At 45.9% G+C, this 21,143-nt stretch overlaps 1 protein-coding gene across 1 annotated transcript; it reads left to right on the forward strand.

Annotated features, from left to right (window-relative positions):
• Window positions 1–1,029: 1,029 nt before the first annotated feature.
• On the forward strand, window positions 1,030–20,509 carry CFAP52 (cilia and flagella associated protein 52). The gene is made up of 14 exons (XM_003211405.3): window positions 1,030–1,281; window positions 2,037–2,236; window positions 2,903–3,039; window positions 3,635–3,763; window positions 4,818–4,917; window positions 5,354–5,467; window positions 12,410–12,510; window positions 13,190–13,360; window positions 14,681–14,829; window positions 15,805–15,950; window positions 17,961–18,112; window positions 18,720–18,822; window positions 19,060–19,171; window positions 19,924–20,509. The coding sequence occupies exons 1-14, from the start codon at window positions 1,053–1,055 to the stop codon at window positions 20,124–20,126; spliced, it is 2,046 nt and encodes a 681-aa protein (XP_003211453.2). The 5' UTR covers window positions 1,030–1,052; the 3' UTR covers window positions 20,127–20,509.
• The last annotated feature ends 634 nt before the right edge of the window (window positions 20,510–21,143 follow it).

Below are 21,143 nucleotides of genomic sequence, written 5' to 3' on the forward strand. Positions count from 1 at the left end.
CTCGCTGCCCTCCCCTCCACTGTCACCAGCCACGTTGCATGAGGAGGGCCATGAGTTTCACGAACGAGACTCATCCTACAGCTCAGACACAGCTCCACCTGCTCTGCTCCCATTCAGGATGCGAGAGGGGAGGCAGCTCGCTGTTTTCTATGCTTCCCAGGTCTGTTTGTGGTCAGCAAAGCAGCCATACCACAGCACAGGCAGCCTCTGCGGGAATCTTGAGTCTAGACAAAATCCTGCGCCAAGGTGCAAAGTTCACCATAAGAGCTTTGCACGCCTCTATTCTCACCCCAAGCCCAAGTGCCCCCTTCACCCATGCAGCCCAAGGTTACCAGGACTCACCTGGGCCAGGCACCGATCGCCATCCAACAAAAGGATGCTGCAAAAGACTTCTTGTTTGTTCTTGTTCCAACCCGCTGGTTGGAAAGGCAGCAAGGCACTGCCTGGCATTTATACCTCTGCAGCCCACGCAGCCTTCTCATTTTTGTGTTGCCATAATCACAGCAAAGAGCCCGTGTAAAATTGTACGCTGTTAATGCTCATGAGCCTTAATGAGCATATCCTGATTACCTGGCTCCAGGCTCCTCAGTATTTCCTGCTGTCTGACACCTGCTGGACATTCTGTCCCTCGGAACTCCCTCTTTCCTTACAGAAGGCCGCTTCCCTTCCGCAGAGATGTGCAGGGTGCCTGGCAGAGCACAGCCCTCCGTCAGCCATCCAGCCTGACCTTCCCCTCGGGCTCCTGCACACTGCCTTGGGCAGGGCAAGCAGACACAGACATAAGGACTGCTCTGCGGAGCCCTGGCTGTGCTGCAGAAGCCTGCAGGTCCCTTCAGTGCCCTGCCTGCTGTGTACCTCAGGTCAGAGCTGTAAATCACAGTGACTGCTGGTGCACGCCTTGCTTACAACCCGATGAGTCCCTGCCATGTCTAAAGAGATGCTGCACTACTTTCCTGCCTATGCTTTACTCCATTACTGCATAAAGCTCGAAATTCTTGGAGAATAAAAAAATAGCAGAGAGGCCTGGTAGCTCGGGGGACTCCTCATGGGCTATGAAGAGCTTTCCTAGGGGCTCAGCACTGCCCTGGAGCCCAGCACTGCCTTGGAGCCCGGCCCTGGCCCCGCCCGCGGCCCCACATCACAGCGCCTCCTGCTGGCCGTTGCCATGGCGCCCGCGACGCCATCTTGAAGCGGTGGCGATGGCGACGGCGACGGCGACGGCGACGCCGGAGGAGAGGGAGGCGGGGAGGCTAGAGCTACGGGCGGCCATCGGCTTCAATGGTACCTGCATTACCTGGGGAGGGGAAAGAGGGTGGCTGTGGGGGTAGCTAGGGGAGGTATGGAGCCGCTTGGGGCAGCTGGAGGGGGAAATGAGGCACCGTGGGAGCAGGTGGAGGGGCTGTAGGGCAGCTGGGGGTCATGGGGAGGCAGGTTGGGGGCAGGCTGGGGGCTGTGGCCATATGGGTGCCTGGCCAGGAGCAGAGCTGTGCACCACGTCCCTGTCTGGTGGCAGGAGCTCAGGAAGAAGAGATACAGGCTTCAGAGCAAGCAAATTCAGGCTGAATAGAGGGATTCGCTGCTTATTTATGTCTGATTGCCCAGCTTACTGGAACGAGAGATGCTTCGTTTCAAAATAAAATCAAATCCTCTTGCACAAAGCGCAGCCGAGAGCAGCCCTGTAGCTTGGCAGTGGGGTCAATAATTGGGCTTTGCAGCTGCCCAACTTCTTGGGAGATTTGCAGTGCAGAACTGGTGATGCGGCCTTCACAAATCAGCAGCTGCTCATGCAGGACCTGCTGTGATGAAGGGCTCAGTGCTCAGGGCCGGGCGGATCTCCTGGTAGCAGTAGAAAGCACGGCCCCACCTCTGTAAAGGGCAACCTCGAATTGCGTATGGGATTGTGCTGCTCTGGTGGGAGCCTCTTGGTTTTGCCCTCATTGTGAAGTCTCAGAGTTTGGGGAAGTGTGAGCAGGAAGTCCTCCTGCAGTCCCAGGGTGCTGACAGGCAGCACGCCTTGTGCTCTGTCCCTCTGGCAGGACACATTGCCTCAGGCCTGATCTGTCACCCTGACAACAAGCATCTTCTCTACCCGCTGGGATGCACCGTGGTTATCCAGGACCTGACCAGCAAGAAGCAAACCTTCTTGCATGGCCACACCAACAACGTTTCCTGTGTCGTCGTGTCGAGCAGTGGGAACTACGTTGCCTCTGGACAAGTCACCTTCATGGGCTTCAAGGTGGGTAGCCCTCAATCTTTAACCACATTACACTGACCAGAAACATGGAGCTCTCTCTGAGCGGCAACAGTACTTTTTACTTTTTAATCTTGTTGGAAAACAGGTGCCTGTCATGGGAGGGCACTGCAAAGATTGGGGATTGTGGCTGCTCTGCTGTTGGATGTGCCTTTATGTTTTGGCACAGTATTAAACGATCTCCCTAGGATCAGGGTAACTAGATTGAGGGATTTCTTAGTCCTGGTCTTTTTTATTGAAAGTGTTGTGGACATGTGGCAGCCTAAATCCCATTAGACGTTAATTAGTAAATACTGTCACATTTAAAGTTGTTAATGGTTTAATTTTTTAATGCTCATTTGAAAAGAGCCTGAGGCAGTGGGAAGGAATCAGCTATTTGCTTTTTCACCACTTTAAAATCTCAGTCAAATACTCTTCCAAAATAGGTTTCACGTAGTAAACTTTGATTCTGGAATGAATCAGAGCTTCTAAGCTGGTAATTGGAGTAATACTTGGTACAGCACCTAATGTGAAGCATATTCCTATTGCAGTGCACTGGGCTGAAATAAGCCAACCTTCTGCTGGGCTGCTTCTGAGAAATTCCCTTCCTATCAGAGCGCTTCAGCATTTCACAGCTAATGCTCTGGCTTTGACTTCTGCTTTGGACTGCAGGCAGACATCATTTTGTGGGATTTTCAGAAGAAGGAGTTGCTCGCTCGGCTGTCCCTTCATAAGGGTAAAATTGAAGGACTGGCATTCTCTCCAAATGACCTTTATCTCGTGTCACTGGGAGGCCGGGACGATGGCAGGTAAAGGTTTCCCCTTCCTGAGGAATGATTCCTGCCAAGTTGCAGGGCACTGAAGCACGTGCTAAGGGGATGCTCACTCCTCCTCCTTCTGGCACTCTGATGACATCTCTTCAGAGCAACCTGTTTGAGGGCAGCTGGGTTGGCACACCGGTGTGTAGGGCAGGGAAAGATGAGGGGAGCAGCTAATTCTGAAGCTGGCTTTGTCACCCAGAAATGATATAACAACTGCATTGTGGTCCGGTCCTGGAGAACGACAAGTGGAATAAAAGGCTATTTTAAATTAGATTCTATGTAAGATGTGACTCTTGCTCGGGAGGAGGAATACAACAGATACACATCCCCACCTCCTTAACAAGAGATGTAAGCTGTGATTCCATGTATTTGTGTGAAGGCTTTTCTTGGATAAACTGTCTACAAGGTGACTTTTAGTGCTTATCTTTCGGGAACAAACTGCAGGAAAACAGTCTTTAGTGCTTATCCTTTTGGGAACAGACTGCAGGAAGAAAAGTTCTTTTTTATTTTTTTATTTTTTTCTGGTAAGTTTTTAAGTAGCATTAAAAAGCAAAGTATTTTAAAGCCCTTCCTTCCTCTGCAGCGTGGTTGTGTGGGATGTCCCGAGAAGAGAGGCTGTCTGTGGGAGCCCAGCCTCGGCTCGGAGCGCAGGCAATGTGACCATCGTGCAGTGCTCTGCGTGCAGAGACGAGATGTTTGTCACTGCTGGAACGTAAGGCTGTTTATTTACTACAAGAACCCCCACGAGGAAAAAACCCATAGACCCATCTCCTTTTTCAGAGCCTTTACTTAAATAGGAGGAATATTAGACATCATTGTGCTTATGGTTTTGTTTTTGTTTCTTCTCATCTCAGTGGGCTGATGAATAACCAGCAGCTTGTCTCTTTAAAGCATTTTTCCTTGTTCTACACATAAGAGTATGCTTTCAAAGCAGCACACATGGACCAGCATGCTTAATTTCCGTTCTTTATAGTGGGATTTTTGCTCAGAGGGAATCTCTGCAGTCCTTAAAATATTTAGTTCCCAGTGTTTACACAAGAAAAGCAGTCAATGAACAGCTCCAGGCAGTGCCTTATTAATGTAAGGAGAGTGATATTCTGCGAGTTGTTGGATCTCCTGTCCTTGGCAGATGCAATGTACAATTGGTCTCTGGCCTGTGACACAACTTGTTACAAAAAGTCACATTTCCCATGGATTTGAGACAGCCCCCACGTATCTAACCTGACTTTTAAACCTGCCCAGGTCCTGCAGTTCCCTTTAAATCAGGGAAAGGCTTCGATGCCCTTGGCTGCAGTTGCACATCAAAGTGTTGGTCTTTGCAGTTGTGACACTCTGTGAAATACAAGGGTGACTGTGTTAGGGTACTATCTTGGTTCTTAGCTGTCAATCAAACTGTGCTAGAAAATAGTTGAAAGTGTCTGGTGCTGCTCATTTCCTGTTCTAAGAAGCAGGGTTCCCACGGTGCATGTCTCTTTGGGGAATTAATATCCAGGTTATTACATGCCTTCCCCATAATTCCAGTATGAATTTTTGCTGAGCCTTTAAGATTTTTGACTTATCTGGAAAAAAAGTTGTCATAAGAGACAGCAGAAGAGACAAAGGATTGCTTCTGGCCTCCCTGGTATTGTTCTTCTTCCTCCTGATCAAAATTTCAGAATAATATAACCTTATAAAGGTTGTTTCATTCTCCTAATAATGATTGAGCTGAGATATTTCTGGCATCAATTCCACACACGGATTTGGTTTTCCTCTGTGCTTTCCTTTAGTGAGACCATTCGAGTATGGGAATTGGATCTACCCAACAGAAAACTCCGACCAACTGATTGCCAGACAGGGCAACTGAGAAGGGTGATCACAAGCCTTAAGGTGAGCATCAGCCAAAACGATTTGGCTGCACTAAGCAGCTCTCTGCAGGGTAGAGAGAGGCTCTGAGCTTTTATAGAGATGCTAAAAATGCTAATTATAACTACCTGATGGCACTGTGGTTGCTACATGTTGGCTCATGGCAGATGGTCTTCCACAGGTTCTTTATCCTGGGAAAAGTCTTTTGAATGCTTCTGAAAGGAAGCAGCATGCACTTCAGTCAGAGGCTCAAGAGAATTCAACTTTGGCTTCAAAGTATTTGGTTGGAAAACATTTTACACAGATCCTTGCGAGTGCTGATGTGAGAGCACTGGCTGTGTGCCTCAGGGTAAATCCTGGCAGTGTGCAGAAATAAAGCTATTTATGCAGCACAGAGGTAGGCTTGGGACAGGAGCCTCAGTATCTGGACCACAATCTCTTTTTTCACTCTTCCTTCTAGATAGCAGATGACGATAATTACTTTTACGTTGGCACATCAACTGGTGATATCCTGAAAGTGAACACAAGGAACAAGCTGATGACTGATTTTGGGCCTCAAAAGAAGTTTTCGTTGGTGAGTAGAAGCTCTGTCACTTGAATCACTTTCCTTATCCTCTTTATTGGTGACTGAAATTAGGACAACCTCCAGGAGAACCGTCAGAAAGCTGGTGCACAAGCTCACGTCCTTCACAGAGGATGAGTGGGATGGGAGTCAGTGTGGGTGCGTGTGACACAGCGGGTATTCAGGTGAAGGGAGCACTGTGAGCTGCCGAAACAAACCGAATGGGAGCACAGTTGCAGAGGAGCAAGGACCAGAGTAAGGGCAAACTGAAGAGAGAAAAGCTGAGGGGAGAGAAGAGTAGTCCTGTTTGTGTGCTTCCCGTGGTGCAACCGGAGAGTCCTGGGATCGTAGCTGTGCCAGCAAAACTGCCTGTGGGTTAGAGTTAGAGTGGGTCCAGAATGGATTCAGCTGAAAAACAGCACCTGCAGCAGGGTAATTTTTGCAGCCATGTTCTTTACAGGAGGGCCTCAGTCAGTTACCAGCACAACTGAAAGAGGCAGCATGCTTCTTTGTATTGAAAATACAGTAAAAACTCACAAGTAAAGCATGTGTCATTTTTGTTAAGGATAAAGATGTGGCTTGGTATCAGTTACCCCCACTAACTTCAGAGATGGAAATCTATGTGGCAGAGCTAAGAGTTCCAGCGTGTCAGTGTAAGGATTTATAAGGCAGAGTTTCCTCTGTAGCCTTTTAGTTCCAGCTCCCAGTGCTCTTGTTGACCCTGCTTTAGGCAGGGGGGGCTGGGCTGGAACAGGGCTCCTGAGGTTCCTCCCAACCCCAGCTGATCTGTGGGTTCTCTCTGAGGCCTTGTCTCCATCACCACACTTTGTTGATAACCATTCATCCAGTACTTAATTTAAAGCAATGAGGACAACGCGCACCAGGCTTGCCATACTGAGTGCTAACATCACACCTCGGTTTGGTTAGGTTTGGTGGGTCCTACCAGGCTTTGCTGGGATTTCTGTGGTGCTACTAAGAAATTAAAGTGTAAAAACTGCTTATTTTTGGCTCCTGTTTCGAGAGGTTTGGTCTTTTACCCTTTTCCCACAGTACTTGACATTACGTGGCTGTCTGTGCTTACAGGCAGGGCTCCAACTGACGTTATTTGCAGATTTCAGTGTTCCATACTTTTGAAAGTCAGTCCCCAGAGCCTCTGTTGGCACCTGTGGAATACACAATTAGGTTCTGCTTGGAAGAATCTATTTAAATGACTTCCTCAGCATCGCAAAGAGCTCTGGCAGAGGCTGCTATCTAAAATTCAGTTCTTCTGGATCACATTAAGGTTTCCCAGCTAGAACATGATCTGTGCTCTTTCCTTGTCCATTGCTATTATCTGTGTTCTCTCACCATATGTTATTACATTATTATTATTATTATTATACCCCTTATGACCGATCTCTGTAGTAGCTTCAGCTTCCCCACTCATGAGGCAGAGGTCTTACTGAAAATAGCACTGTAGATAATACAATTAAAGAGTTTATCATAGTGCTTATGCACACTTGGGACAAAAATGAAAAGATTGTGCAGTGTACATTGGCTCTATTGCTTTTTGCGTTCTGAGAGCTCAGCCTCCTCGCCTCAAGGTTCCTTCAACAAAGTTTCTTTGTTTGCCTGCAGTTGGGACTTGCAGATCTCTGTGTAATGATCCACAGACAGGAATGTCTTCTGGAGGAGGAGCTTTTGGCCTTTTGTTGGCAGAGGGCTGTAATGAGAAACAATTGGCAACAGCTAGAAAGCTTGTTCTTGATTTCTCTTTATTTGTTGCTGTATTTGTGGCTTTTTGGTGGAGGGGAGGATGCAGAAAGAATTCAAACACTTTGCTGAAACATCTTCTTTCACGAGGTTGAATGTATTTTGTGATTCTATTAAAAACCATGAAAATCAGTAGGCAGTGAGAGAAGCAATAGAGATGGAAGTGCTGAATATATTGCTAGAGCAATTGTCCTAGAAAGAAGCAGACCTTGTTGTTTGGGGGTAAGCGCGAGTGACAAAAAGTTTGAGAAAAAATCATCAGTAATTCCCAAATAAAAAGCTGTTCTGGACTCGTTTATCCAGACCTTCTGATCTTTGCTTTTAACATGCTTACATATGAACCCAGTCATACAGACATACAAACAAACCCAGTCACAACGTTGTGCTTCTTGCACTACAGGTGTGTGCCCACCTTTCTGGGACTACCTGCAGCCAGTGGTCTTTAAACATACTCACTGTTTATCTGTCTATTCCAGAAGCTTGGAGAAGTCATCACACTTGGTTTTCCCACTTGCACTGTAGGAATGTAAGTAGTTTAATTCCGTGTGCACGTCAAATGACAAGAATGTATGCATTTTGTTTTCCTGATAAATATTCATCACACTTATGATTTCTAATGCACATTAGAGCTCTTGTGGATACATCTGTGCAGTATGCTGTTACAGCAGTCCTCCAGCAGTCATCCTGCAGTGTTTTGCATCCACGGTGTTCCCATGTTCTGGCAGGGGTCTTGATGATTGAATATCCCTTCCCTTACATGCTGGCATGATTTCAGTCCTACATGTAGTATTACATGCACAGCCTGGAGCACCTGGCTGCAGCCACACAACGTTCTGAACTCCCTTGCCTTCTGGAGTGGGGGAAATGTGCCAAATGCCTTTGAAACAAACCCTCACAGAAGATATACCTTTGAGACCATCACTGAAGAAGCAGTCAGCTGGGGTTGTTAGCAGGAGGCTGTGCAGTTTGGAAGTTGAAGGACAGTCCAGGGCCTCCTAGTGAAAAGCAGAGGCTCGAGGCCAGACCTTATCCCCATCCATATTGAGAAGAGCTTTGGAGTATCGCTAGCTTCAGCTGGCATTGCTTGTAATAGTGAAAAGCTGAAGAAAAACAAGACCTTTCAACATGCAAGAGGCTGACAGGATGCTAGGGAGAAGGTAAAATCCCACAGTGGATGTCACAGCTGTCAGCCAGCCCTGTGGATGCGACCTGAGCTACCAGGCAATAACCCAGCTTACATCTTTTTACTTTTGGGGTAGGCAGTGGCAGCCAGGTGAGAGAAACCGTCTGTGTTTTGGCAGGGGGAGAGGCAGGAAAACATTCACACTGCAGGGCTATTTGTTGTTTCCATCCAGCATCCTCCTCTACCGTGTTACTCAAAATGGTGGTGCATGTTTGGACACTTCTGCTCATAGGCTCTTCTGTCAGCTGCTCTTTTCCATAACTCTGACTAAAGCAGTGTCTAAAATGGGAAAATCATCAAGATCCCAGTCCAAAACAGTGTTGTATCATCAGTGAGAGTGTGCTTGTGCACTTTTATCTCCAGCTGCTCTCAGACCCACCTCATACTTCCAGTTCTCCCTTCCTGGCTGCATACCACGATCCCTCCTTCTACCCACCCAGTGCACATCCCTGCACGTAAAATGTATGTTGTCACTGTGCTGTTAGCAAGGCCTTCTGGTACACAAATCAACTCTAATGTTTTATGACAGAAATTTCCAATTGTAGCACAGCCTTCAACTTCACAAGAGTATTTTTGCAGGTATTTTTTCAAGTAGAAAACGCAGCATTTATCAAAACAAAAGTCTTCTCAACCTTGTTTTCACAAAATTTAGTACATCGTATTGCTAAACCTAGGAGCAGTGGTGGCTTTTTTTTCTGCAGAGCTGTGTGTATTCCATGAGATGTATCTCTATCTGTGGCATGTAGTACTTCTGGCACCACAAATTCCCAGCTCCCTGCCTCCCTCCTTTGGAACCACCCTCATCACTTTGTTTCAGCTCCCCCTCAAAAGCTGTATGCATGTGGACATCCCTGCAAGCCTTGGCAGCAGCGTCACCAGGGAACTACCAGACAGTGGCATACCCTGAAACTCCATCCTGGAGTAACCCCACGGTGAGCATGCCTTTAAAGAGGGAGTTTAGCTGCTGCCCAGCTGAGGGGGAGGTGTTTATTGAAAACAGCTTTGCTAGATCTTAGAGAAACGTTGCCTTCAGATCTGTAAGAACGTGTTTACTGTTTAGACGTGATCTGAAGTTGTCTTTGTTTCTGTTTTGAAGAGGAGTGGCACGTTTGAAGCAACTTGTTTCACATCTCAGTGGAGTTCAGTGCGTTGCTGTCACGTCTGTAAATACAGTTTTACCATTTATTCCCACTGCAGGCTTGAGGAGCTGTAGGGTAACCACTCAGATACAGAGTGAGATGTAGGACTGCAAATGGATTTTCAGTAATAGTCCAATATTTTGCATTATAAACAAAATATTTTAACAAGGTGAACTGGATTTCACAGAGCATCCAAGAACTCTGCAAGAGATCGGAGTGGGACAAAGAGCAAAGTATCCCTGCGGGGGGAGCACACAGGCTGTGTTTGTGCTGGTATCTTTATTTATCATCACACTTCAAAGCAGTGGTTGCTTTTTGTAAAAGGTAAATAATGAATGGCAATATTTTTAACCTAGGTTACCCTCTGCATTTCACCTACAAAAGGACTGTCAGTATTATAAAACAGAGCTCTCGCTGCATCATTAATGTGAACTGCATGAATAACCAGAGCAACTCCCAGAGCTGTGTACTTGTGGGGATTCCAAGAGCAGCCTGAAGAAGGAAGAAGCACAGTTACTAAACCCAGCCTGAAATCAAACCCTGTTTTTGAGAGCTTCATAACAACTCCTGGTCACTTTCAGGTGTCCCTTTTTTTTCTTGATAGTACCAGCTTCCCTCCCACACGAGAAGAACCAAAGAGAAAACCTGCTCAGTCTCAAAGCAGCATTGCAGTGCTGTAAGAACCCTAATTAGCAACAAGCAGAAAGCAGTAATCGGGTCAACTGTGGACTCACAGGTGTGATTTTCAAGGCTGCCACCAGCCATGGTGCTAAACCCTCAGGGCACACGTAGGGGATAGCAGCCTGCAACAGAAAATTCTGCAGAACAGTGGCTCCAAAGACCCTGAGATAACACAGGTTTGTAAAACGCTGCCGATGCCTCGTCAGGAATTTTGCAAAGCAGTGTTTAGAAACAGCTCTGCTTGTGGATCGTATTTTTAATTAAAAACACTCCCTTTGTTCTCGTGCTTAAGCAAAGAATGTTTGCATGAAACCTGGCTCCCTGCCTGGCAGTGATGTGGGAGCACAGCATCCAGTGCCTCCCAGCGACGGCCGTGACAGCAGTGGGCTGCTGCTGCTGGAGGCAGGCTCACAAATAATTGCAGTGAGTGTAAATTATAAATCGGGATTGGTTTTATGCCAGTCGGTTGGGATTTTGTTCCCTGCCATCCACGTGGGGTTGATCCCAAGGTTGCTCAGTCCCTAACCTGCAGTGCAGGCACAGGAGTGATGGAACGCCAGGCAGAAACAACCAAGAAGCCTTGGTGATACTAGGGGGAGGATAAGGAATTCATCTATTTTAGGCAGCTTTCTACATATAGGTGTGCATTTTTTTCTTTCCACCAAAAAATAGGAGCAAGAAAACATCACTTGCTTCTGCTTGTTTGGAAAACAGAACCAAAGTAATTTCTCCACATTCAGCAGCCTTTCTCTGCAGCTTTTGCAGCATCTTTTCTAATAGCATTGACCTCTAAATAGCTCAAATGTCACTTCTGTTTTCTTCTGTCTTGATTTCTTTCTCACGTCCCTTAGAGCTTCATTCCTTTCCACAGAGAAAACGGACACTTTCTGGCTTTCATTCTTTTAAACACCCTACAGTGTGTAATCCTGAAATACACCACGGATGGCCAGATTAATGAGTGAAGAGAACAGAAGTGCTGGGTGCTGCTGCTTAGATTTCAAATGCTGGCTCCTGTGTATGTTCAAAATTCAGAGGTCAAGTGCATGGCAATGATTCCTTCCTAAAGTATAAATGAATCATTATTCTGATTTACTTGTCAGTTCTGCTTTGAGAATCCACATCTTTTTGCTGTGACGACACGAAGCATTGGGATTCTTTGTCCAGAAGAAACCTCACCAGTCAGAAGTTGCGTTCACAGAGCTCTATGAGCTCAGGCTTCAAGGCAAACATCATAACGCTGTGAAATTACATCCTGTATGTGTTGCTTTGCAATAGAACTTAGTTTCAGACCAAGGTTTTGTGGCATAAGGCTCCTTTGTTTTCTTTGCTTTTTTTTTTTCCCCTCCCTCTCTCCCCAGAATGTTTTGCTGAGTGAGAACAACCCCAGAGAAATGCTCTCACCTCTTTTGCAGCCAGTTTTCGACTGTCAGAAATGGTCAGTAATGGATCTGTTGTCTGTGTATGGAAGACCAGCACTACTTGAGGAGGAGCAAAACAGCAGCAGGCTGACTTAGTGAGGCTGGAAACGTTGTGGCAGGACTGGGGATTGATTTCCTTCCAACTGTAGTGTGGTACTTTAGCTGCTGGAAAAGCATTTCTGCTTTTCCTAATGGCTGACCCCCTGTTGGTTTACTCAGCTAATAGCAGAAGCCTGTGTTGATGAGCTGACTGATTTCCCAAGCCTTTCTGCCACAAGTGTGTTTTATCAGTGGTGTGTGTGAGGTGGCACGGGATGCTTCAGACAGTGAGAGGGGCCTAGAATGCAGGGGATGCATCCTAAGAGCAGCTTTGCCAAAGGGTGCTCAGGCTGACTTTCATCTTCTGTTGTTTTCATCCTTCTGTTGTTTATCTATAAAGAACCAGTGGAAGGCAAAGTGGAGGTACTGATATAAAATATGTATATTGCTTGCTAAAGGTAAGGATGTGTAAGTTCCTATGTGGTCCCAACTGCACGCTGGGCTTCGTTTTGGTGCTGTTTACCTTAAACTCTCCCACTGTAGATGTTCATATATACCTGTAATTAATGACTCTTTTCTTCCCACTCTTTAGCCCAAGTCAGTCAGAGAGTGCTGATAAAGCCAAATGTGAATGACGTGGACACCACATGGGGAGCATCATTAAGACACCATTGTGTTATTCATCATGGCTGTGTTTGCAACTGCTTCCATCCAGTTGTGTTTTAATCCCCTTCTCTCCTAGGGAGTCACGGCGTTGCTTTTGCTGAAGACAGGAGATGTGATAGTTGGCACTGGAGGAGGGACTGTAGCGCTCTGTAAAGGCTCAAACTACAAAGTGATGAAGTGAGTGTGCAGGTGGGGGGATCAGGAGGGTAGAGGTGATGGCTGTGTGGTCAGGACCAGTCCTTCCTATGGAATGGCACAACCCAAATAAACCTTTTTTTTTTCAATGTTTTTTCAATCCTACAGACAAAAATAGGTGTTCTTAAACTAGATGTTATGTTTGCAGCATAAGGAATTTGAAGCAAACTGGAAATTTCTGGGTGCTTCTGCATAAGATTGCCCTACTCGTAGTTCATTTTAAATGACCGTTGTCTCCTTGTAGGCATTAGGGGTCAGATCCTGAACTGATGTAAAGTGGGACAGGTCTGTTGAAGTCAATAAAACCACGTTCCCTTACACCACCTGAGGAAGATGAGTATTTGCCATTTAAAAAGTGTTTGCTGAAGAAAGTGCTCTCACTGATTTCACAGGAGTGTCTTAAAGCGCTGGAGTGCTTGCAGGGCTTTCTTCTGCAGATGAAATAGCTGCAGGCTTCACTTTTCAGTAGGCGATTTAAAAATCAGGCTTGCAGCTAGTCACTGCATTGTTTGAATAGCCAACTTCAGCACACAGCTCAGGAAAAGCTAAGCTTTGTACAAGTGTAACCATTCCCAGAAGTTCTAAGCTGAACGGAAACGTTGTTCAATGCGGGATATTTAAGTGCACTTCAGCAAAAATAAATTCTGCTTTTTCTTACCAGGAATATTCAAGTTCAAGGTGGTGTCACTTCCCTGACACGCAGAGGTCAGGGCCACCAGTTCTTTGTGGGGACGAACACGTGCCAGATCTATCGGGTTAACTACACGGCATTTAAAGAGGAGCTGATCACCACCTGCCACAGTGAGGCTGTTCATGACATCGTGTTTCCTTTGTGAGTACAACTGGCTGGGATGCTTTGGGCTGCCAAGGGAGCTGCAAGTAAAGTCAGGAGTCGGTTGTTTCCTTCCAAACAGGGAACGGCAGCTTGATCCCAAAGAGAATGTTGGTTTGGGGCATGGTGTTGTTGCGTTGCTTCTTGATGCAGCACAGGTGATCAGAGCTCATCAAGGTGTAACACAGCGCACAGAGGAAGTGCAAAATGCCCTCCTCCTGTGTCACCAGCCTGAAAAATCCACTTACTTCTAATGTAATGAGTAAATCATTTGGTGCTTTGGGTAATGTGATGCTAATGTTCCCAAGTGGCACATCTGTGTCACAGAGGTATTTGGATGAGCAGGCTTTAGTGATGAGTGTGAGGACTACGGTTCCATATCTTTACATGCCTGTTTTAAACATCTAATTGGTTAACTGCTCCTGAACAATGCATGTCACTGAGCAGGAAATATAGGCTTAATTTCCCTGTTCTGGTGTATTTCAGGACGCCTAAATGGCTGATGTTGTTCTGCTTTGTAAAGCACCTGCACAAGCTTGGCCTGAGAGAGGCTGCACTTTTGCTGGGCTGATTTTCCCTGTCCTGATTTGTCTTGCTGGTGATTTTGAACAAAAGCATACGGTTCTCTCTAAATTTCACTCTCTGTCATATCCACAGGATATGTGCTTTGGTCGTCTTTGTGCATAATTGATGTACTGCTTGATGCCAGATAGAGTTAATCTCATCCTGCAGAAAGCAGTGGTGGTGGCATAAAACCATGCCCAAATGTCTCCTTTTGTTTGTTGCTTATTTTAAGAGCTCATTTCAAAGAATTCAGTCCCACAGTTTTTGAAACGTTGCAGGTCTTTTTTATTGAAACATACATACCAGCTATACTATGAAAGGCTTTTACCATTTCCCTTATTGCCTTCAGCAATGTTAAATAGAAATCACCCAGTAAGCAAGATAAAAAATGACATCTTTACAATGTGAGGCTGCTGTTGGTTGTCGATGTCAAACCTGGGCAGTCAGCACCTCTACCCCCACTTTTCTCTCTATTGTATGCAACACGTCAAGTTTTGTAGAGATTCCATCTGGGAAATCAGCATCCCAACTTTACTAAAGCAGGGAGATTCTTTTTGCTCCATTTGAAATTCACTGTACGCAGGTGCCAAACCAGGGGAAATCTCTGTGGTAAAGGTCTTTCAGTCTTAACCACGGTGATCCCTATTGCGTAGATTACAGCTGAACATCAGCAGCAGCCGAGCTTTAAGGATGAGTTAAGATCTGATGCAGAAGCTGTGTTCTCCTCTCATTAACTCTTCTCTCTGACCACCCCAGTGGGACTTCAGACTTGTTTGCAACCTGCTCCAAAGATGACATTCGGGTATGGCACACCCCAGAGAACAGGGAGCTCCTCCGAATCGTCATCCCCAACATGACCTGCTATGCCATAGAGTTCATGAGGGATGGCAAGAGCATCATTTCAGGTAATGGGCAATCCCAGCCAATGGGTGAGTCCAGTCTGTAAGCATTACCTACTGTAATAAATATCATCAGTATGTGAGAATGAAGACAGGCACGAGCTGGGAGCTGTGGCAGGTGATTGCTGTGACCACAGGCCTCTTTGCTAGCTGCTGGTCCAATGGATGTTGCTCACAGAGCACAGATCCTGGCACCGTAGTTGCAGGGTTATGGGCAAGGTGAGGTTCCTTGCTTGAGATGTGATCTCCAGCAATTCAGAACTCTGTAGAGTTTTATTCAAAAGACGTAATTCTAAAATGTTAACACTGATGTATGGAGCAGATTAATCTATAATGTATGTAGAGCAACTCTGGCATAAATTTGGTGCCCGTTGCCATGTGCAAGTTGTCTGCACAGGAACTGCTGCAGTTCTAGAGCAGCAGTGCTGCCCCTCTGCTATTACCAGTTTGAATCATAGAGTCACAGAATGGCCTGGGTTGAAAAGGAGCACAGCGCTCATCCAGTTCCAACCCCCTGCTGTGTGCAGGTCGCCAGCCAGCAGCCCAGGCTGCCCAGAGCCACATCCAGCCTGGCCTTGAATGCCTGCAGGGATGGGGCATCCACAGCCTCCTTGGGCAACCTGTTCCAGTGTCTCACCACCTCTGGGTGAAAAACCTCCTCCTAATATCCAACCTAAACCTCCCCTGTCTCAGTTTAAAACCATTCCCCCTTGCCCTATCACCATCCACCCTCATTTACAGCCGTTCCCCCCCTGCTCATATGCTGCCTTCAATTACTGGAAGGCCACAATGAGGTCTCCCCAGCGACCTGACAGTTTGCCCTCAGCCAGAACCAACAAAAGGTATTAAATTTTAATAGTTTATGTGAGGCTGCACAGTATAAAGGAACATAATAAGAAAAGGGTTCCTTTGGAATGGAAAGAAACGATAGCATGAGGAAAGACTCTGTGCCTGGATAATCTGTTTCTTTTTGTTCATCAGCTTGGAACGATGGAAAAATCCGTGCCTTCATGCCAGAGAGTGGACGGGAAAAGTATGTCATTAACAATGCCCACAGCCTGGGGGTGACAGCGATTGCTGCTACAAATGACTGTAAGCGGATCCTTAGTGGAGGAGGTGAAGGGCAGGTAATTTCTTGCTTTGAAAACCCAGAGCAGCTTTGTGCCTCATCACAGGACCTGGGAATTGTCTGGAACTGCTCAGTCAGAAAGGGAGCTATTCTGAACTCACACTTGAGCAGAGGACCGAGTTTGAAAGTATTTGCCTTTGATATGTGCAAATCTCTTGTTCTCAGAGGGTTTCATATGAAACAATGCCCCGATTTCTTCTGGCGCGTTAGTCTTGAAAAATCATTCTAATGCAGAACATGCTCTTAATCCTTTCTCGTTTGTCTCTCCCCCCTGTTTGGCTTATCTGCATTAGTCATTGTTTGCAAGCCTGTGTCTCACTGTGTTCTAGCACAGATTTGCTTTCTGTCGTTTCTCTGGAAGCCCTAGTCCAGTCAGATACAACCTGTATGAATTCTGTTAGCAGCACAACATTCACCTTCTGTGGCTGTGTTGTCTGTGGGCAACTCGCTGATGTTTTGGGTTGGTATTACCTGACTTAGGTGGCAAACTTAACAGAAGACTCTAAGAACTTGACTTCCAATACAGTTATGAAAACATTCCAACACAGAACTCAGAAGGCATCTCACTTGTGCACTTCAACAGTATTATTCCAGCAGTTAAAAAATAACACTTTGTGCACTTTGTCTGCTCCACATGCTGCCTTTCATTGTGGCCTTTTGCAATCTGCAAAAGAGACACTATTTTTTCCTAAATTTTAAATCATACAAGCATTTTTTTACATATATTAAAATAGATTTGGAAGGCTCACAATCTTGCTTTGCTTTGGACTTCCTCCCTGCAGTCTGGCGTGCTCTCAGAACCAGACATTTAAGAGCATCCTGATGGATTTAACTGCTCTTAATGCTTTGTTTCTGTACCCTGCTCATCATGTGCAGTGTGCACGCTGAAGATTGCACAGGAAGTCTTGAAGAGCGAGGCACTGAACTTGGGGCTTGCAAATCTCAGGCAAATATCCCCATCTTTCTAAATCAGCTTGTGCCTCAGCTCTCCTGCAGAGTGATAGAGAGTGGTAGCAGCAGCACTGCCTTGTCTCACTGCATAAAGACATTAGAGATGATGAGCCACTTCAACCCTTCACTAATAAAAGCACAGTGAAGTACCTTGGATGATTAGTGCTGGAGGATGCAGGAGATGGAAGACCTAGATTCTGTGTGAGCACACAGAATGGCACAGGCTGTGGTTAGTTGCTCTCTGAATTGAAAAAGACAGCTGGGACAGAATTAAAGCTAGAAGGTTGGTTAAGTAGAAATGAGAACTGCAGGGGGGCATTTGCTGCATTCATTCAAAAGGCAAAGGAGTGCTCTGAAATGCTAATGGTTCTGTCAAAATCAATCATCTGAAAGCTCTGATGGCCGGGGTTGCTTGAGGTATCTGAACGCTCTGATCATTTAGGCAGCAGGAATTGGACATGTCCAATTCAGATCCCATAGGTAACTTAGCATCAGACTTGAAAACATGGAAGGTTAACGTTCTCTGCTTTGGATCTCAGTGTGCAATACTAAATTTGCACTAGCATTTGACCTTAGTGAAATGTAAAAGCAAATTGATATCACGAAGTTTGGCACTTATGGGACAGCAAATGCAAGGTGTGAAGGATCAAGTGGAAAGATTGCTGCCCTTACCTCCCCTGGGAAAAGAGATGCTTTAAGGCATGTATTCCACATGAAAGATTTAAAGAGCTGTTTTGTATTTACTTGCTAGCATTATATATGTACCACAAGTACCAGGTAGCTTTTCAAATTCAGTTTCAGAAGCACTGCTCTTCAATCCTTAAAACACAGCTGGAAATACATCATGGATGAGGTGCTTATTCTCGATGGAGAAATGAGTAAACTGAAATGTGGGTGAGTTGGGCTCTCCAAAGCATTTGTTTAGAGCTAGAGAAATAGAGAGCAGCCTGTTGAGATTCCATTGCTATACAAGTTATAAGGGAAATGCAGGGCTTGGGGAAGTTGTGGGCATCCTCCCGAGCTCAGACAGAACTGGATATTTGCTGCTGATTTTCAGGTGAGGCTCTGGGCAATCGGTGAGAAAACTCACAAACTGGAAGCAGTTCTGAAGGAGCACATTTCTGCGGTGTCTTGTATTAAGCTTAAGAAGAATGACAAAGAGTGTGTCACAGCCAGCCTTGATGGAACCTGCATCATCTGGGACATTGGGTAAGGAGACGGGTTGGTATTGCAAGGTACTTACAGTGCTGGAAGTGTCTGTGTTGGGTCACTGTGTCCTATTTGGGACACCTATTTGGGTGAAAAGAGCCTTAGAGAATTAAAATTATGAGAAAGAACAATCAGTCAGGAAAGGTGGAACTTCCAACGCTGGAAACTTTTCAGAGCAGTTTAGACAAGCATTGGTCCCGAGTTGTTCTGTTGTATCAGATCCAGTTCAGCCGAGGTGATGGAGCAGATGATGATTCCTGCTGGCTCTGTTTTTCAGCACTGTGTGATTCTTGACAAGCTATTGCAGATCTCTAGTTGTTCTGCACTGTGATAGGGACAAAGATACTTTTTGCATAGCACCTAGAAAGCAATCTGGATTAAAAATCTTTGTCTTGTGTGATAGCAGATCAAAAGCCCCAGGAGACAGCCATGGTGGGGAACAGAACTGATGACCCTGATAGGTATCGTGAAGCCCTGAACTCATGCTAAAACCTGTTAATGTTCAAGTAGAAAGATATCTGATGTACAGCACAAGTAGAGAGAGTTCAGGCAGTAAAAGTTTGGGTTTGGGCCTTATTGCTTTCTCTTGTTTTGGGGTGTTTTGCAGGCGTTTTACAAGAAAACAAATGATTCTGGCCAACACATTGTTCAAATGTGTGTGTTACCATCCTGAAGAATACCAGCTAATCACCAGTGGGACAGACAGGAGGGTAAGCCAAACTACAGGAGTTCTGTTGGTAGTCATTGCAGAACACAACATCCGGTTATGGACATTTCATAATCACACCAGGCTGTCATCAGACCAAGCTCTGCCAGCTAGGGAAGCTTTCCTAGGGAAGCAGAGGCTCGTGATGAAGCTCCTGTACTTCTGAAGAAGTTTGTAGGACAGCATGGACATCTTTGTGTTGTTTATGCACAACTGAACTTGTCTCTTGTCTGTTCTCTAGATTGGATACTGGGAAGTGTATGATGGCTCTGCTATCAGAGATTTGGAAGGCTCGCTATCAGGTTCCATCAATGGGATGGACATCACATCAGATGGGGCATACTTTGTCACAGGTGAGTGAGTGGATGAAACTAGAAAAGAGGAGGCCATATTAAAACCAAGAAAAGCAAGGCAATGAAACAAGAGTCTTGGTAAAATAAGAAAAAAATACAAAAGAAAATTCAGCTGAAACACAGAATAAAACAAATCGCTGCAGAAAAATACTTAGGAGAGGCTGCGATCCAGACCTGGTTCAGTCTTGCAAGATGTAATTTAAAGATGAAGACAAGGTTCGAATGTTCCCAAGGGAGCACAGGGCTGCACCTTGCCCTGCTCCTCATTTGTTTTCATCATGTTTGCAGTGCACTTGACTGCTTTTTTCCAGGTGTCCTGCTGGCACTGTTAGTTTCCTGGTACACATGGCTCCAGGCTCCATTCAGCCTCAGGCTCACACGTTCCCAACCGTGGTGACATCTCTTCTGGGAGCTTACTGCTAGCACAGAGCCATGCTATTGTGCACACTGGCAGGCTTTATGCCAGCACCAATTCCTTTAGGTAACCTGGTGAAGGGCCTATGGAGGTCCTCCCCACTGGTAGCAATTGCTGTTCGGAGCACAGCAGGCTGCTGGTGCAGGGCCTGAGTGGCCTAATTGCCACCACCTCCCTGCTTCAGCTGAACAGAAGTAGGCTTTGCTGTAATGCTTAAGACAGCACATCCCATCCTTCCTCAATCAAAGAATGCCCAACTATTCTCTGCCTGTCGGCCGGGAACAAAAGGCGGCAGGGCTCTGCGTAATCCTTCATCCTTCCTTTGTGCCCAATGCAGGTGGTGACGACCATCTGGTGAAAATGTGGGACTACAACGAGGGGACAGTGACTCACATTGGAGTGGGCCATAGTGGCAACATCACCCGTCTCAAGATCTGCCCTGGGAAAAAGTACATCGTGAGTGTGAGTGCAGATGGTGCCATCCTGCTCTGGAAGTACCCGGCCGTCCCTAACACTGGCACAGGAGCTGCTGCTTCCTAAGCCAGCCCTGAAAGCCCTTTCTTCTCAGAGCTGAGATTTCCAAAGCACTTTTATTATTAGAGGAGATACTATTTTTCTACTCTCTGGTATGAATTTACTGGATCTTCCACATATCCTTTCTAGAACTGAACATACAGGCCTGATTTTTAGCGGGGAGGCTAATTTCATATTCCACTTAGTTTGGAGTGGAAGTTTTCACCCACTTCTGACAATCCCAGGCTGTTACAGCACTGCTGTTTGGTTACTGCCACCTTCCCTGACAGCCCCCAGTCTGCTCCTGTTCATATGGCCTCATCTGTGTGTGCTCTCTCCCTCCTCTCCTCCCAATCCCTTTCTGCCCCTTTCCTTAATGAATAACTTGTTGTGTAAAAATTCAGTCTTCTGTGTTCATTTTAATTTGTCCTGATTAAGGAAAAAGCCCTCAGCTCCCTTTCAACTGTTTCACTACGAAACTCTTTTGAGTCAAGCTCTTAAATCAATGTTCTCAAAGGAATTTGGGGTCTTCGGGGTTTCTTCATTTGCAGTGTCCAATTTAAAGCTCTGTTCAGAGGTCTGATTTCCAAGAGTGAGAGCACAGCTATTTCCAGCTGGACACATGCAAATTCCTGGCCATTGCCCTAATTTTCCAAATGGGTTCCAAATATGCATGAAATACCAGATACTCATGCTGGGACAAAACACCTATCATGTCTAGTGCTGTAACTGACAGCTCTGATGGTACAGCTTGCTCGAAGATCAGTGCAGGCAGCCGGTCTATGAAGTGATGCCAATAGAGTAAATATTTCTTTTGCATGCACCGATGGCCTGCAGGAGTTGAGTCATAAATGAAAAGTGTTCAAAATGTTGGATTCCTAATGTTAAGACTTACAGAGACTTAAGTTAACTAATATTTCATTCAGGTACTGTCATACCCAGACTGATTTCATTAGCTCTTTTGGTATGCACAGGGGGATAGGCATTGAAAAGTAGGATTGCTCGTCATTCTTTCTATGCCACAACAAATGTTTGCTGCTCATA

Source organism: Meleagris gallopavo, chromosome 20 (assembly GCF_000146605.3).
Source record: "Meleagris gallopavo isolate NT-WF06-2002-E0010 breed Aviagen turkey brand Nicholas breeding stock chromosome 20, Turkey_5.1, whole genome shotgun sequence".
NCBI classification, from domain to species: domain Eukaryota; kingdom Metazoa; phylum Chordata; class Aves; order Galliformes; family Phasianidae; genus Meleagris; species Meleagris gallopavo.